The 15,401-nt window shown below is 39.6% G+C and overlaps 1 protein-coding gene and 1 non-coding gene across 2 annotated transcripts in view; both read left to right on the forward strand.

Moving 5' to 3' along the window:
- The window catches only part of LOC128579436 (POTE ankyrin domain family member B-like), an 84,026-nt gene that overhangs the window by 8,506 nt on the left and 60,119 nt on the right, over window positions 1-15,401 (forward strand). The window contains exons 3-6 of the mRNA XM_053581533.1: window positions 6,900-7,014; window positions 7,173-7,346; window positions 11,044-11,150; window positions 12,506-12,640. Of these exons, the coding sequence (XP_053437508.1) occupies window positions 6,949-7,014; window positions 7,173-7,346; window positions 11,044-11,150; window positions 12,506-12,640 (482 nt within the window). The 5' untranslated portion in view covers window positions 6,900-6,948. The remainder of the gene's footprint in view (window positions 1-6,899; window positions 7,015-7,172; window positions 7,347-11,043; window positions 11,151-12,505; window positions 12,641-15,401) is intronic.
- On the forward strand, window positions 15,120-15,226 carry LOC128579460 (U6 spliceosomal RNA). Its single transcript, XR_008378159.1, has one exon. It is a non-coding gene; the product is annotated as a U6 spliceosomal RNA (small nuclear RNA).

Consider the following 15,401-nt stretch of genomic DNA (forward strand, 5'->3'; position numbering starts at 1 on the left):
ACACTTACACACTCATATGTGTGATAAAAGACAAATATAGTCTAGTGAAGGGGAGGAGAGAGGAGGGAGAAGGGAGGGGAAGGAGGGAGGGCAATTGGCCAGAGGAGGGAGGGCATTTGGTGGGAATCTCACCTAATGTGCACAATGCAAGGGTGTATTTCAAATTAACTAAGAGTGTATTTTAAATGTCTTAACTCCCCCCAACAAACAAATAAACAAACAAAAAATCAAGTAAACGAGGTAATGGTGACATTAATCAGTTTAAGCATTCCACATTGTATATCAAATCATGACATAAATGTATAGAGTTATGATTTTAATTAAAATTAATTAAAAGAAAATTAAGAGCAATGACAAAATAAGAATAAATTGACTAATGTCTCTGGGCAGAGCTGTGCTGATTTTGTAGTACTTTGACTCATAAAGTGTTAAAGCAATGAAGAAAAAGACTTTACTGTTTTGATAGAATGAGAAGCAAATGCAAGTTGTATTAGATTTCCTAATACTGTGACAAATTACCACAAAATCTGTTAGAATTGTTATGGTTTTGGAGCTCAGGAGTCTAAAAGTCCAGGCATTGGGTCCCTTCCCTCCCCTCCCCTGCCCCTTTCAAAATCCTTCAATTAATCAGGTATGCAAAGCTCCTCTCAACAGGTACAGGAACACCCACAGGATCTAGGGATTAGGACAGGGACAGCTCCAGGAGAGGAGTGTGGCTGGACTAGAACTGGAGCAGCAGTCCGGTTCCACTGCGAGGCTGTAAGGCCCGCCACGCCCAGCGAGGGGCGAACCACGCCTCCCGCCGGGGGAGAGGGCGCTTGCGTGGGACCACGTGGCGGCGCGGCCTCAGCGCGCCTGCTTGAGAGAAGCCTGGGCCCCTTGGCGCCTCGGGCTGTAGAGGACGCACGGTACCTCGGCGTGGCGAGAGACTGCTCCTGGGCGTTGTGGCTGTGACAGAACACACAGCTCCTCAGCGCCGCCCTTTGCGAGGGGACCAGGCCGGACGACCACCTCAGCGTGACGCCCTCAGGACACAGGGGTTCTGTGATTCCAACCCTGAGTGCGACCTTCCTGTCCCAGCCCTGCCTGCCCAGGGGCAGCTGGTGTTCAGAGAACCGGGAGGGGGAGGTTGTGTGTTGAAAATGGAGAGTGCTGTGTCCAAGGTCCAGCATCGCTGCCCCACGTTCCATTTGCAGGTCAAGGAGGGTGGGCCCTCAGGCCAGGTAGGCGGGATGGACAGGGACTAGGCTGCCAGCCCGCTGCCACCACAGCCGGGGCTGCAACTGTTGTCAGGTGCCTGCAGTGACTGTCCAGAAATCCCAGATCTCGCGACGCCCTCAGCAGCACCGATGCAAGGGCGGGGGCCTCAGCCTGCGCCAAGCCGGGCGGTGGGCCCGGCACTAGCAGCAGCACTCAGGGGCGGAACAGGCTGCACCGCTGAACCCTGAGGTCGGTGTGTCCAGCGCTCAAGGACTCGTGTCCAGCATGTGTCCCAAGGGCCCTACCGACTCGCGGGCCAGCTCCTGCTGGGCCCATGCTGGGAGTATGGGGTCCGCGCCCACCAGGCAGTCTGGCTGAGCGGCTGCTGCCAGGTCATTGGCCAGGCTTGACTGCAACTGAGGTGTCAGGTGCCTTGTTCCTTCCTTCTAGGAGCGCGGGCAGGTTCCTAGTTGCAGGGCTGCTCCCCACAGTCCCTGGCCCTGTCCAAACAGCAGCAAGGACAGGAAATATCTGCCTGAGCTGAGAGGGTACAGAACTCCCTAGATCCCTCCTGCACGCACCATGTGCAGCAGGTGTGCCAGGCCTGGCGGGCAGTGTACGAGGACCCTGTGCACCCAGGGAGCCCCGAGGTCCAGCTCTGTAGTCACGCCCTGCACGCCCAGGCACCAGCTGCACACAACTTCCGAACGCCAGCGCGGGTCTTCCTGCGCACGCGCACTGCGGTTGCTAGCCTTCGGTTGTACCGGTCTGACCACGGAACCGCCAGGCTTGTTTCCTGGAGTTGCTGCCAGACCTGGTTAGGACACCGTCCTAGGGCTACGCTGAGCGAGAAAGCGGAGGGGAGGGGGTGGGGGAAGGGAGTCTACGGAGCCAGGATCTCTATTTAAAAGAAATTGTTAGCTGCAGGTGGAGATGGGCAACACAGCCTTGACCCCTTTGGTCCACCAGTACTGGGACCAGAATCAGGACCCAGTCTTCTCAACGGCTGGGTATGAGGTCAAATTTAAGGACCTCAAGACTCTCCACAGAGCTGCCTACGAGGGCGACCTCTACGACATGATGGACCTGGTCCATCTGAAAAGAAATAAATTAAATGCATATGACAAGAAGAAGAGGTAATAGGAACAGGGAGCCGGGTGGCTCGGGCTGGGGCGAGGGGCAGGGGTTGGGTGGGATGGGGTTGGGGGTGGCGGTGTGGGGGGTGAGAGGTGGGGTGACCAGGTGTGAGGGATGAGGTGTGAGGGGGGAGACGCCCCCTTTCATGGGCTCCAGGTGTGAGGGATGAGGGGGGAGACGCCCTCTTTCATGGGCTCCCTGGGCCAGCCCTCCTGTCGCCAGGGCTCCTTAGAAACTGAGATGGGGAAGTCTGGGAGAGGTCCCGCGCCCCACTCGGGCCATCACTATGGGCAGCAGAGCAAAAGCTGAACCTCATCTGGTTTCCATTCCACTCCAGATTCCCCTTATACAGCTCTGTATTGACCTTTTTTGTTTGTTTGTTTTTGGAGACAAGAGTCTCACTTTTTTGCCCTGGATAGAATGCTGTGGCGTCATAGCTCCCCAACAACCTCAAGCACTTGTCTTGTCTCAGCCTCCAGAGTAGCTGGGACTACAGGAACTCGCCACAACACCTGGCTATTTTTAGAGATGTGGTCTCGCTCTGGCTCAGGCTGGTCTTGAACCTGTGAGCTCAGGCAATCCACCCGCCTCGGCATCCAGAGTGCTAGGATTACAGACGCGAGCCCCTGTGCCCAGCCTGTATTGACCATTTTAAAGTAATTTAACCAAGAAAATTAGGTATAACCGCATTTTATTTTTGATGTACACATTTTAGAACATAATGTTCTGTATATTATGGAAAAGTACATAATGAGAGAATTCCTACAATATATCCACCTCTGAGCTAACACATCTTTAGATCAAGTCCAATTTCCATTTTATATCGAAGTGCAGCTGTGGGTTTGCGTTCTCTACCGAGGGGGTCTTAGAAAGCAATTTTAAAGTGGTAAGATGATTGCATGTGCTTGAGTAGGAAGACTTATTTTCCTGAAAATGTGAGCTCTTTCCATGTTTATTAATTTTAAATCAGCCAAATAAAAATGCCAAAATTTTTCAATTTTTGAGTTGCATATGGTATCCATCTTTTGTTATTGTCATGATATTAAGAAACATTTGTAATGGTGTGAATAAATACTTGCCTATTTAGATATCAAAATGTGCTATTAAGGTCCACAAATTTTTTACTAACATTTGAAAAGACACATGAATGAATGGCACAAAATATAAAATCCAGATACACCAAATGTATAGGAGAATTTAGAACTTGATAATGGTGACATTTTATATTATTAGCGAACAATGAATTTTTCATAACTGAGGTGTCTGTTAGCTGGAAATAAAGTAGATAGATTTTTAATTCACAAAAGTAAGTTCATGGCTGGGCACCGTCAGGTCAGTGGTTAGGACACCGGCCACATACACCGGGGGTGGGGGTGGGGTGGGGTGGGGTGGTGGGTTCCAAGAACAGCATGCTAAACAAAGACCACTACAACAAATATATAGTCAGGTGTTGTGGGGGCACCTATAATCTCAGCTACTTTGGAAGCTGAGGCAGGAGAATTGCTTAAGCTCAAGAGTTTGAGGTTGCTGTGAGCTGTGACCCCACGGAACTCTACCCAGGCCAACATAGTGAGAATCTGTCTCAAATAAATAAATACATAAATAAATGTAAGTTCATAATAAAATACGTATTAAAAGTTTTAAATATACCAAATGAGGAAAGTACTAGGAACAAACCTAAATGCCTATTGAGATAGATACATTTTTATGGTAAGAAGCCCTTCCTGAGAATGACCTCTGAAGCAAGCTTTCTGAAGATTGTTTCAGCAAAATAAACGTTAAAACCCTCCGTATATGAGGGGAAAAAAATTAACAAAACATGTTTACAAAATATTTGCAACACATCAAATGAAAATATATCTTAATTTGGGCAGCACCTGTGGTTCAAAGTGTAGGGCACTGGCCCCATAAACCAGGGGTGGCTGGTTCAAGTCCGGTGCTGGCCAAAACTGCAAAAAAAAAAAAAAAAAAAGAATTCTAAAATTCTGCAAAGTACATTTTTCTTTACTGATCTACAATTGATCTATGGACCTGGGAAAAACATTTAGTGTTCTTGATAAGACAAGGACCTTAAATTAAAAAGGGAATACTTTTTTTTTTCTATCCACAAAGTTTATAAAGATGCAATGTGGTGGTACTTATGCTTTTATGTGCTTATGACCTTTTAGATAGACTCCAACAAGTCATAATAAAATATTTTTATGGAGTAATTAGAAATTCATAAAATTTGACTTTCTCAGCTCTGCTTAAAGTAACACTGTATTAAGGAGAACCTACATAACATGCCTGTGGCTCAGTGAGTAGGGTGCCGGCCCCATATGCCGAGGGTGGCAGGTTCAAACCCAGCCCCGGCCAAACTGCAACAGCAAAAAAAAATAGCCGGGCGTTGTGGCGGGCGCCTGTAGTCCCAGCTGCTCTGGAGGCTGAGGCAAGAGAATCGCGTAAGCCCAAGAGTTAGAGGTTGCTGTGAGCTGTGTGACGCCACGGCACTCTACCGAGGGCGGTACAGCAAGACTCTGTCTCTACAAAACAAAGAAAAAAAAGAAACTTCAATGCATCCATAGGATAGTACAATATGTGATAGAATCCTAATCTGGCAGAAGCAGCCACTTAGGTAAGAGTGGCATATGAAGGTGGCATATGAACAGGTAGGTGTCAGCTGTCACGTGGAGGTGAACTTTTAAGATATACAGTGAGGAAAATGTCAATTTGCTGATATGTACACATGGACTATGGCAATGTGTTAGCTGAAAATATGTAAAAAGTTTGACAAAAGCAGTTAGTGTTAGAAATTGGTATACGACTAAGATTTTTCTTTTTTTCCCTGTGATTTCTGCAGTGAACCTGTATAAGTTTTAGTAGCAGCTTATTATTAATGAAATAATCCGTTCACAAGGATTATGGGATATGAATCGTACACAAGAAAAATAATTTCCCACTTTTTATTAATTCATTTATTCGAATTAGTATCTTCTACTAACTTGTAGTCTCTTCAAAATGAATCTTTTTACCTGTATCTGTGCATGTATATTCTGTTGCGTATACATTTTATTATGCACATTGTTTTCATCATATGTATTTATTATATATACAAATAATTATAGATTCATCATTTTATTTGTGCCCTTAAGAAAATAAAGCTGGCAAATATAAATGATTATTAATCTTGCAAAAGTATTGCTTTACTTCTTGAGTTTTTCTTTTTTCTTTTAATTGAGCTCCCTATCCATCCTTTGAATCCATTTATTCTCCAAACATAAGCTGGAAACCTCTTTGGCAGGAGACATATACTATAGCCTTTCAGGACCGTTCCATCCTAAACCATCATGTTTACCTGAGCAGCCTGAGGAAGATGAGAGGTTTAAAATTGTTGCATTAGGACTTGATCTCACATGCAGTTTTTCCTCCCTCCTGTTAAACACAGATAAAAAGATTCCTTTACTTTTGAAGAGAATAAAAGTTAGCATAAAAATAATTCCTAAAGTTAAACAATTATTTAAAAAGATATTTTAGTGACCTTTGAAATTTTATAACAGTCTTAATGACTAATACTAATCACTGGAAATATCTCCTTTACATGTCAATCAATCTAAGCACTGAATAATGAGCCACACTTTCATTTGAATTCTGCATTTCTTTTGTTTTAAATATTTTTGAAATCAAAATGAGAATTAACTTTCTTTTGAAAATTGTTGTTAATTCAGCCATCTTTTTGTCCTAGTACATTTAAAAACTAAAATTTATTTAAATGTCATTCATATAAAAATAAATGCTAGAGACCTGTGTGTGCCAAATCTCACTCACTGTAAAGCCACCATGGAATGTGCTATGCCCCATTATCTTAAGTTCAATACTGTAATTTTTAAAATGCTGCCAATTATACTTATAATCATGAATTACAAGTGGCATTCCTAAATCAGAGATGTTATAATGGAAAAAAAAAAGAAACATTATAATACAGTTGTATTTCTAATCTTTAAAACATACCACTGAGTAGATATGATTGTATCATTTTACTTTAATCAGAATGTCATCTTTCTTAGCATTCATAGTAATAGTTATAATAAACAACAATTACTGAGCTGTTATTTGTGCCAGGAACTGTTAAAAATGGTCAGCATCACAAGGGTATCCTGTAAGGTGTCCTTACTATTTCTTTCTTTTTTTTTTTTTTTTGCAGTTTTTGGCTGGGGCTGGGTTTCAACCCACCACAACCGGCATATGGGGCTGGCGCCCTACTCCTTTGAACCACAGGTGCCGCCTGCTCTTACTATTTTTATTTCCATTTTATCGATGAGGAAATTAAGACACAGAAAAGCTAAGCCAAAGTGTGTCCCAAACTGAAGTTACTGAATCCAAAGGCCAATGTCTTTGGATTCCAATAGGCTGTTCTTTTGTTACACAGTGAGTGTTAATAAATATCGTTCTATCTTCACAAGAAAATTAAGGATTTGTTCTGAAAACAGGAATAAATGAAACTTAATGCTTACAACTACATGAATGATTACATGTTTTTAGTTAGTGTGCTACAATTTTTTAAAAAGGCTCTCTCAATTTTGTAGGAGTGCTTTGCATTTGGCTTGCGTAAGAGGCTATGCCAAGGTGTCCACTATGTTGATCGACAAGGACTGCGATCTGAACATCAGAGATGCTGAAGAGAGGACACCTCTGATAAAGGTATATAGTAGCCAGATTTCAGCTTGAGATGGATTTTATTTAAACCCATAGAATAAAAATGAATTTATCTCAATTGAATATAACTAATAAGTAAAATCTGTGAAAGGTATATTGCATTCCTAGAACTTATGATCTATTTCTTGGTGTAAAACTGACAGGCCGTGCAATGCGAGAGACGGCAGTGCGTCACTCTCCTCTTAGAACGTGGCGCAGATCCCAACATTACGGATATCCACGGTAACTGCGCTCTCCACTATGCTGCCCACAGCGGCAATGTAGAGATTGCAACAAAACTCCTTGAACATGGTGCCGCTACAGAGATAATGAACAAGGTATAGATTAACTGACTTTATTTTGAAAATATCAGAAATACATTTGTTTTAACATTGACATATGTAAGAGTTCAATTTTCCAAGTTTGGAAACTTAAGCATTCCCTAAAATAAAATATTTTGAAATAGCTCAATTGTCAAAGGTTTCTGTTTAAAAATTGGTACTTTCGAAGGAGCATGAGAGAGTACATCTTCTTTTATGCATTTATGTTAAATATTTGAGATAACACTGAATTTGTTGAAGGTTAAATTATTTTTTTCAATTTTTTTACCATTCTGCTGTTTCTTTCTAATTATTGTAAAATAGCACAGAAAAGTCAATTTATCCTAGAAATAGGCTTTATCTTAAAACTTCGACAAAAGGAATGTATTTTACAAGAAATAGAAATCTTGCTGTTGACAGGTTTCTTAAAAAATAATTTCTAAGAACATGATTTGCCTCACATAAGCAAGGGGTAAAGAGGAAAATGGGGAAAAGGGAAAGGAGACTGATCAGAAACACACAGGCCACTTTAAAAACTGCATGATTGGGTAAATGAGGTGAAAGCTATGTTGATTAGTATGATGTAAGCACTTCAATTTGTTCAAATAATCAACACATTGAAAATGGCATAAATGTTTTTATGATCTATATACAAAAGACTTAATAAAAAATCATTAAAAAAATACATAACTGCAGGAAATTCCAATAAGAGGGTGTTTTGCATGTTTTGTCCAGTTTTTTAACATTTAAACCAGAATCTCTTTATTTTGAGGGATAATAACTCTCAGTTTGAGAGAGTTAGTGAGAGGTAGACTTGTCTAGGCATCAATTTTAGGAGAACTCCGAGAAAACCAGATTGACAATGAGTATGATGAAGTAAGAAAGAAGGAAGAACAAATAATTAACTGATCATCCTAATTTGGCAGAAGCAGCCACTTTTAGGTAAGAGTGTAAACTCTGCTCTCAAGACCAGAATGTCTTGATGGGAAGGTGGGGGAGAAGGACCTTTTTCGTAGCAAAATCAAGGTGCATGTTCAGTTCACTAGTCCCTGTTCTCCCCTTCCCTAGAAACATTAAATGGAATTTTCAGTAATGACTCCACCTCTTACTCTTTCTTCTTTTTATCCAAATTCCCAAGTGGTAACATAATTGTCCATGTAGGTAGACAATGAGACAAAAGTGGTTTTCTGTTGCATTAGTTCTCCACTAGAATTGTGCAACACAATGAACTGGGGGGAATGTAAAATAATAATTTAGAAGTCTAGGCTCTGTCCTGAAGATTTTGATTCAGAAAATATAATAAGGTCCAAGCACATATATTTAAAAATATTTCCTTGAAGGCAGGTACATGTTCGAGGGAGAGGGAGACTGAGGTAGGAAGGATCAGTCAATCTCAGGAGTTGTTTTTTTTTTTTTTTTTTTTTTGAGACAGAGTCTCATTGTGTTCCCCTGGTAGAGTACCTTGGCGTGACAGCTCACAGCAACCTCCAACTCTTGTTTAAGCAATTCTCTTGCGTCAGCCTCCCAAGAAGCTGGGACTACAGGTGTCTGTCACAATGCCGGGCTATTTTTTTGTTTTTGTTGTAGTTGTCATTGTTTGGCAGGCCTGGGCTGGCTTAGAACCTGCCAGCTCAGGTTTTTTTATATGGCCAGTGCCCTAGCTGCTGAGCTACAGGCACTGAACCAACCCAGGATTTCTTGACACTTTCTCTGACACTGTCCCTAAGAACAACACAATTTCTTCAAGACACTGATGCACTGAGCACTTAAGTGTAATTATGAATTCACATGTATCAAAAATGTAAGAAATTTCTAGAGGCACTACTTCTCTTTCAATCTCTGCTTTCCAGTAATATTAGACTGATGTTTATGATGTCTTTTACTGCTTAAGAGGGTAAAAGGAATGTTACTGGCAGTATCTGTTAGCTTACAGAGCAACTTCTTATCCTTTTCAACCATCAATCATTTACTGTTATTGAGAGGGATTTTAGAAATTTACTTGTGTATAGTCTTTCAATAAGTGCAGACTGACCATTTTAGTATTTCCTCTTTGTTATCATTCAGATGATTAAGTCAACAAATGTTTTTTACAAGTAGAGTTTTCTCAATCAGAATAGTAGCGAATCCTTTACCTTTTTTTTTAGTTGAAGCTGTAATATGAACTGTCTTAGCACATCTTTTAGGGCCACAGAGCTTCAGCATAATCAGGATCTCAGTTTGAAACACTGAAAACCATGAAGTTAGAATACATATAGGAATTTTTTTAAAAAAAATTATATTAGTCCTTAGTGATGGGGTCATATCTTAGAACTTAAAAAATGGCTTTTAAAATCTTTGTCTTTGCATCTATCAAATAATTGTTTTCCTGTTACAAAACCTATAAGCCTTTTTAAGTTAATCATGGTTGTAGTTGGATAGATGATGACATATGTTTTGCCTCAGCACCATCCCTTAAAAATGAAAATGATTTAGTGCCTTTACTTAGGTTGTAAACAATTCATGTAAGTCAGTATTAGAACTTTTATTAAGAAACCATTATATTTCTGCTTTATATTTTGCCGAAAAAAAACATAATTTAAAGAGAAACCAGAAAAAAATGGATTAGAAAGTTAAATATGCATTAGATTTCCATATACCATTTTCATCGAGAATAATGTTTCTCAGTGAACTTTCTAACAGCTGAGATAAAAATTGGTAATCTTTTTTTGTTGTTGTTGTTTGTTTTGTTTTGTTTTGAGACAGAGTCTCACTATGTCACCCTTGGTAGATTGCCATGGTGTCGCAGCTCACAGCGACCTCAGACTCTTGGGCTTAAGTGATTCTCTTGCCTCAGCCTCCTAAGTAAAAAATTGATAATCTTATAACAGGAGACATCCCATGGGCCATTTAATGATAAGCAAGAAAAGTTCATTTGAAGTCTAGCTTTTTTTCACTCAGAAAACCTTAATGAACCATTCGCAACAGGAGTGACAGACCAATTGGCATCTGGGGTCTTGTCACCATCGATAGAAGAGAGTCCTGAGTTGGTGTACCTGGTGAAATCCTCCCCCTTTGTTGGAAAGCTTTCAAGGATCACGGAAACTCTCATTTCTCAAATGTTAGGGTTTGCCCCAAAAATGTATTGCCAAAGAGGGTTTAAGCAAATTCAAGAGATTGCTTTAATATTGGATATATAATGGAAAGTTTGGTAATATTTGTTATGCATAGATGATCATGGAAACTTTGTGTTAGGGGTACATACTTGTAAGTAGTCTTTGAAATGCAGTGTAAGAAATACTGATCTAGGGGTAATAATTTAGATCATTAACTCAATAAAAATACTGAAAATAGTTACTACTATATCTTAGGGTAGGGGGATATAGAGATGTTAATAATAGATACTGCCTCTGCCCACAAGAAGCTCTTGGTTTAGATGAGAAACAATAAAGTATTATACTGTGGTAAATGCTGTGATAGAAGCAAAGATTCTTCAAAGCATTAAATGTCTGAACTGAGTTTTGGAGGTAACCTGAGTTGATGTGAAGAGGCAGATGAGAGGTGTTTCCAAGGGAAGGAGTTTCACATTGGAAAGCACAGAGTAATGAGAAGGAAGGGTCTACTTTTTATTTATTTTCTACCTTATGTGTACAATTTTAGGACCTTATATAAAGTTTTCCACTTATAAAAGTGTATAATTTTGTCCAATATTGTATTAATTGTTTTTGCTGTATTGCAGAAAGACACCACACCACTCTTCCTTGCTCTGAAGGAAACCCATTCAGATGTGGCGGAACTTTTAATTAAGCATAAGGCAAATATACATCTAGTTGATGGATGTAGGAGGTATAGTAATTCGTTCTGTTTTTAAAACCTGAGTGGTATTCTAGAGTGGCAATAGTATCTCTCCTCAGAAATGTTAAATGAACAATAACGTTACCTCATAATAGTTGTATAGTGAAAAATATCCACACAGATCTTCAGTTACGCAGAAAAGCAGTTATTTTGACTGAGAAATATGAAGGACAGTATACAGAAGGATTTACCTTTTTTTTCAATATTGACTGATATTTGTTCGTAATTTGGTGTTTTGGTGATATATTAGCTGATAGGCTTTAGTTAGTTGTATAAAATGTGGACTTAAACTTGTAGTTTACTTTATGACTTAATATGAAATTCTTCACTCTTTCATAGTATTTTTTAACCACTGTTGCTTATATGGTTTTCCTTTAGAATGTTCTGTGTCCCATAAATAGGAGCTGGGATTCATTTTCTCTTTTGAATGACTTAGTGAGTCTTTAAGTTGTTTTCTTTAAAGAATATTGACGTTAGATTATCCTTAAGTGACTATTAATTGCTATTACCAGATCCTGTGGGTTCATCAGCTTTTTTTCCATTTTTACTTCTAGTGTAGTTTGATGTTTTAGTTTTAATTGGCATGGGCAGAAGGATGAAAACTTTAACTGGATAAACTTTTCCTTGAATAAAATAAGCCATAGGTGGGTGATAAAGTGTAAACAGAGAGGCTTTAGATTCCCCGAAGCCTGGGTTGGATTCCTGGCTTTTCCGCTTGCTAGGTGTAATGTTAGGAACATCATTTATCATCAGATGTGTTTTTTGATCTGAAAAGGAGCATAATCTGCCAAGGCTTATGGTGTGTAAAGTCTTATATGTACACACACAGAGACATATACACACATACACACAGATACATATATATACACACACACACACAATAATTTAATGCAGTTCCTAGCACGTGAATATCAGCATCAAAATCTGTAAGTACTCTGACTAAAATTATTACCATTATTATTGTTATTGGAAGCCTGCAAGTAGCTCTTACTTATTTGAGCACTATCTGACTTTCAATGAAAATATATTCTATTTAGATAGGGAAGGAATGGAGAATTCTACATCTAAATCTTGCACTATGTAAGATAAGTGATCTCAGCATAGTTTCTTGACCATTAAAGCCCTATAAATTAGCAACTTGTACTGTGTTATACCAGTGGTTAAGAGGCTTCCTTTTAGCTTCAGTGGAAATTGGCTAAAATGAACATTTCAGTACCCAAGATGTTCATGTCTGTAAGAACATTCTGCACGGACAGGCAGGATATTGAATTGGTAAAGTATATCCAATTAGTACTATAAATAACTTTTTTCGAGTTTGTAAGTGTGGGTTATCTTTCTTATTTTAGAACAGCGCTCATGCTTGCTGTACTTTGTAATTCGGAAAGCTTAGTGGATCTTCTTTTGGAGCAGAATATTAATGTCTTTGCGGAAGATTTATTTGGACAGACTATAGATAATTTTCTTCTTCCTGACTCTGAAAGGTAAGTGTACACGATAAAAGACTACTTAATGCTGGGTGGCACCCGTAGCACAGTGGTTAAGGTGCCAGCCATATGCACTGGGGGTGACAGGGTTGAACAGGGTCTGGGCCTGCTAAAACGACAATGACAATTGCAACAAAAAAATATCCAGGCATTGTGCAGGCACCTGTAGTCACAGCTACTCAGGAGGCTTAGGCAAGAGAATTGCTTAATCCTAAGAGTTTGAGGTCGCTGTGAGCTACGATGACACGTCACTCTACCCAGGGGGACAAAGTAAGACTCTGTCTCAAAAAAAAAAAAAAAAGAGAAAAAGAAAAAAGACCAGTTAATGTTAAATTGAGGTGTAAAATAATTATAACTATTGCAACTTGTACATCAGTTGAAATTTCATGGTTTGTTTCAGAAAGTTTTAGAATGGAAATGAGATAGCCGGAAGAAATCCAAAGGATGGAGGTGTTACAAGTAGTAATGAGTGCAGGGTTCTTAAGACTTTTAAGACCTTTAACCTTACGGATTTCAGTTTTATTTGTTTTATTACAAGTACAGCCCCTATGCGTGGGATAAAGACAGTGTCACAACTCTGCTTTTTCTGAGTAGTTATATGGGTCGTGAAAGGTCCACTTTAGTAGAAGCTGTTGTACCATTCCCTGTTGTACTGTTGTGCTCTAGACCTTCCTCCTTGAAATTTTCAAGAACTGAACAGGTTTTAAAGTGCAAGAAAGTCAATCCTCTTTTATAAGGCAGAAAGGGGAGAAGAAGGACTTTGTACTCATTCTGTTTCCCCTGATTGTGTTGCTGCATTGTTGCCTGGAAACTGGTCCTGCAGTCTGGTAATTATGCTACTAGGAAGTCTTTGCTGATTCAGATGCCTCAGTCTCCATGGTCAAACACACTTAAACTTCAAAGTAATACTTTTTGTGGTTCACTTACATTTGCTTATATGCTTGTCCATTGTTCCCAAAAGCACTAGCATTGTTCTCTGCTCTGGCAGCTAGGCCTCTGAACTTTAGCCACACAAACACACAGTGAGCAAAGAGATCCCTTCCCCTACTTATATAGAGCTTATATGGAGCTCACATTTTAGTTTAGACTTAGCCTAATCCTTTGTACATTCTCCTTTAAAGTCCTTTTGTCTAGCAAATAGTAGCTGAGATTGTTCTAAACTGTCAGAGAGTTCCAAATAATGATGCAGGAAAGGAATGGAGTTCCGTTTCTTCTTTGTTACCAGATCTATGCCCTGAAGCCTACTTATAGCCTGTGCAGCACCTTTTCTTAGGCTGTAAAAGATCCCATATCCTTCTCTAGTAGTGGACACCAACTTGTCCTTGGCCCTCAAATGATTTGTCCTCCATAATTATGAAAATCTTTGAAGCTACTTGGTTCTCTACCTCAAAATTTAAGAATGTTTTCAAATTCTATGTCAAATTCTAAGAATGTAGCTGCTGGATGTAAACCTCTGAATCTGAACAGGTTAGTTGTATTTATATGACAAATCAATACCAAAGCAAATAGACAACCTACCCAATAAGAAGATATATTTGCATATATTGAATTAGATAAAAGATTAATAACTAGGCTCTACAGATAACTCAATAAACACAAAAGAACCAAGAATCCTTTACAACATAGAGCAAGAGAGATGAATAGAATCTTCTCTAAAGAAGACAGATGAATGGCTAACAAACATATGATAAAATGCTCATCATCCCCAATTATCCGAGAAATGCAAATCAAAACCACCCTGAGATATCACCTAAACCCAGTGAGAATGGTCCACCTTATAAAGTCTCAAAGCTACAGATGCTGGCATGGATGTGAAGAGAAGGGAACACTTTTGTACTGCTGGTGGGACTGCAAACTAGTACAACCTTTTTGGAAGGAAGTATGGAGATCCCTCAAAGAACTCAAACTAGACCTCCCATTTGATCCTGCAGTCCCATTACTGGGCATCTGCCTAGAAGGAAAAAAACAAAACAAAAACAAAAACATCTATTTACTTTAAGGACACTTGTGCTAGACTGTTTATCACAGCTCAATTTGCAATTGCTAAAATGTGGAAACAGCCTAAATGCCCACCCACCTAGGAATGAATTAGCAAACTGTGGTATATGTATACCATAGAATACTATGCAACCACTAAAAAAGATGGAGACTTTACATCTTTTGTATTAACCTGGATGGAAGTGGAAGACATTATTCTTAGCAAAGCATCACAAGAATGGAAAAGCAAGAATTCTATGTACTCAATTGTAATATGGGAAAAATTAGTGACCTAGCACACAGTGTGGGGGTTGAGGATGGGGAGAACAGAGAAAGGAAGGGGGTGGGAATCACAGGGGGTGGTACACGTTTTGGAGGTGGAACACTATTATTGGAAGGTCTTTATCTGACAAAAGCAATCAATGTAACCAGGTTCTTTAAATCCTCAATGAAGCCCCCAAAATAATAAAAAAAAAGTTACATACAAAAGTAGAACATTGTGCTTGCTTTGGCAGCACATATAATAAAATTGAAACAATACAGAGAAGATTAGCATGACTCATGTGCAAAGGTCACATACAGTTTCTTGAGACATTCCATATTTTGTGTAGTTCTTGAATGGTGACTGAATTGTTTGACAAACTCTAATAGTATGAGTCAAAGCAAAATGGGCAGCACCCAATAGTGAAACTGTGATGTTCTCTAAAAAAAATTTTGTGTAAGATGATCTATGAAATGAGCATGGAGCTGAATAACACTTGGGATGTTGTGTGCAAAGTGT

This window comes from Nycticebus coucang, unplaced genomic scaffold (assembly GCF_027406575.1).
Source record: "Nycticebus coucang isolate mNycCou1 unplaced genomic scaffold, mNycCou1.pri scaffold_54, whole genome shotgun sequence".
NCBI lineage: Eukaryota > Metazoa > Chordata > Mammalia > Primates > Lorisidae > Nycticebus > Nycticebus coucang.